The sequence below is a fragment of the Solanum stenotomum genome, chromosome 3 (genome assembly GCF_019186545.1).
Source record: "Solanum stenotomum isolate F172 chromosome 3, ASM1918654v1, whole genome shotgun sequence".
Lineage (NCBI taxonomy): Eukaryota > Viridiplantae > Streptophyta > Magnoliopsida > Solanales > Solanaceae > Solanum > Solanum stenotomum.
In genome coordinates this window covers 49203021-49205472 of record NC_064284.1, presented here as the reverse complement: position 1 = coordinate 49205472, position 2452 = coordinate 49203021, and the positions used below count along the sequence as shown (strand labels likewise).

General features: G+C 39.5%; 1 protein-coding gene across 1 annotated transcript; it reads right to left on the bottom strand.

Moving 5' to 3' along the window:
* Positions 1-1466: 1466 nt before the first annotated feature.
* On the bottom strand, positions 1467-2170 carry LOC125859005 (uncharacterized). The gene is made up of 2 exons (XM_049538758.1): positions 1854-2170; positions 1467-1698 (listed from the first exon to the last, which is right to left on the bottom strand). Exons 1-2 carry the CDS (start codon positions 2168-2170, stop codon positions 1467-1469), a joined length of 549 nt encoding a protein of 182 aa, XP_049394715.1.
* Positions 2171-2452: the final 282 nt, after the last annotated feature.

The window sequence follows — 2452 nt, the reverse complement described above, 5'->3', positions numbered from 1 at the left end:
TCGTAATCCTTTAATAACTCAAGCCACCTCCTTTTGCAAAGATTTAGATCTTCATATTTAAATACATATTGCAAACTCTTGTGGTGGGTAAAAAAATCTACATGAACACCATACAAATAATGCCTCCAAATTTTTAAGGCAAAAACAACCTCGCTAGTTCAAGGTCATGGGTAGAAAATTCTTCTTGTGAATCTTAAGTTGCCTTGAAGCATAGGGAATGACTTTTCCATTTTGCATAAGTACACATCCTAGTCCAATTCTTGAGGCATTACAATAAACAACAAAACCATCAGTCTCTTCCAATAATGTCAACATCGGAGCGGAAATAGAGACCAACTTTCAATTCTTGAAAACTCTTTTCACACGCTTCAGACCATATAAACTTAACCTTCTTTTGAGTCAAGGTCATCAATAGAGAAGAAATCAAAGAGAACCCTTCAATAGACCTTCTATAGTAACTGACTAAACCCAAGAAACTTCTAATATCCGAAAGGGATAGAGGTCTAGGAAAACTCTTGACCGCATCCATCCTCTTAGGATCTACTTCGATACCCTTACCAGAAACAATATGCCTAAGAAAAACCACGGACCTTAGCCAAAACTCACATTTGCTAAACTTTGCAAAGAGTTGTTGGTCCTTGAGGACTTGCAACACAATCCTCAATTGATTGGTATGCTCGTCTTCACTCCTTGAATAGATTAATATATCATCAATGAATACAATCACAAACATATCAAGGTATTGTCTAAACACCCTATTCATCAAATCCATAAATGCCATTGGAGCATTGGTTAAATCAAATGACATTACTAAAAACTCATAATGACCATACCAAGTTCGAAAGGTTATCTTCGGAGTGTCATTTTTCTTCACCATCAATTAGTGATAACCCAATCGGAGGTCAATCTTAGAGAAGTAGCTTGCTCCTTGAAGTTGGTCAAACAAACCATCTACCATTGGGAGAGGATACTTATTCTTAAGACTCAACGGGGACCGACTCAAGAATAGGGGTCTCAGTATCTATATCCATCACCCTAACTAGATGGTAAATTCAACCCTTCGAAATAATCTTTCTAGCTTTAAGACAAGAAATGAGTGACCTTTAGGCATAAAATTTCCCCCTTTCCACTCTAGGATGGGTTCATTTGGAAACTGAAACTTGACTACACGGGTTATACAATCAGTAGAAGCATAACATGCATGCAACCAATCCATACCAAGGATAACATTAAAATCTAGCATATCAAGCTTTACAAGGTCAATATGAGTGACTTTATTAGACAAGGAGATGGGACACTTTCTATAAACCCTCTTAGCCAGAACAAAATAACCATCAAGAGTAGAGACTGAAAAATGATCTAACAATACATCTGGAAGAATATCAAAACCTCCTAGCCACATATGGTGTCACAAAGACAAGGTAGAACCGGGTCAAGTAACACATAAACATCAAGTTAGAAGACTTTTAACATACTGGTAACCACATTGGGAGAACCCTCTTGTTCACCACAAGTATGAAGTGCATAGAATCAGTTTTTCTTTGTGACACTAGACCCCGAACCACTAGACAGAGCTTGTTTACTTCTCTCCCTTTAGCTGCAAGCTTTGGACAATCCTTCATCTTATGACCATTCTTTCCACAACCAAAGCAACCATCCGTGTCGGCTAAGCATTTACCCTCGTGCTTTCTTCCACACCTAGCACAAGTACACGTAGGCAATGAAGATCCACTAATGTTCCCTCCTTGAGGCTTAGGGTTAGACACCTATATTTGTTGAACTTAGGAGGAGTATTGGATGAACCTTGGCTGGAAAACATTTGTCGAAACTTAGAACGACCATGTCCATCGGACCTTGAGTGTGTGAAGTTACCATCATCGGTCTTAACCCTCTTTGCCTCCCTAGACCTTTCCTTAAGTTTCTCCTCTTCAATTTGTTGAGTATGCACCATGAGACGAGAAATGTCCATATCATTGATAAGCATAGTGGTACGACATTCCTTAACCACCATCTCGGACACTCCCGAAATGAACTTACTCATCCTTGCCCTAGGATCGGCAACAATAGTAGGAGCATATCTAGACAAATGCGTAAACTTCAAAGCATATTCCTTCACATTCATATTTCCTTGACAAAGATTGATGAATTCGAGCACCTTTGCCTCCCTCATCTCAAGGGGAAAGAACCTATCAAGGAAAGTAATTTTGAAATTTTACCAATCAAGAGGACCCACATCTTACATTCTCCCCTCTTTCCATTGGTTAAACCATATGTGCCTTCGTACCCACATTTGGGTTCATGGGAGCCGAAACCTCCCTATTGGCTTTGCCCGTCATGGCTTGAACCAACACTTGAAAAGTTGCTCTAAACTCTGCATTAGTCACTTGCTCGGCTAAAGGGTCTATCGAAATTTTAGGAGCTTGAGGAGGAGCCTCTTGATTTACATTCTCTC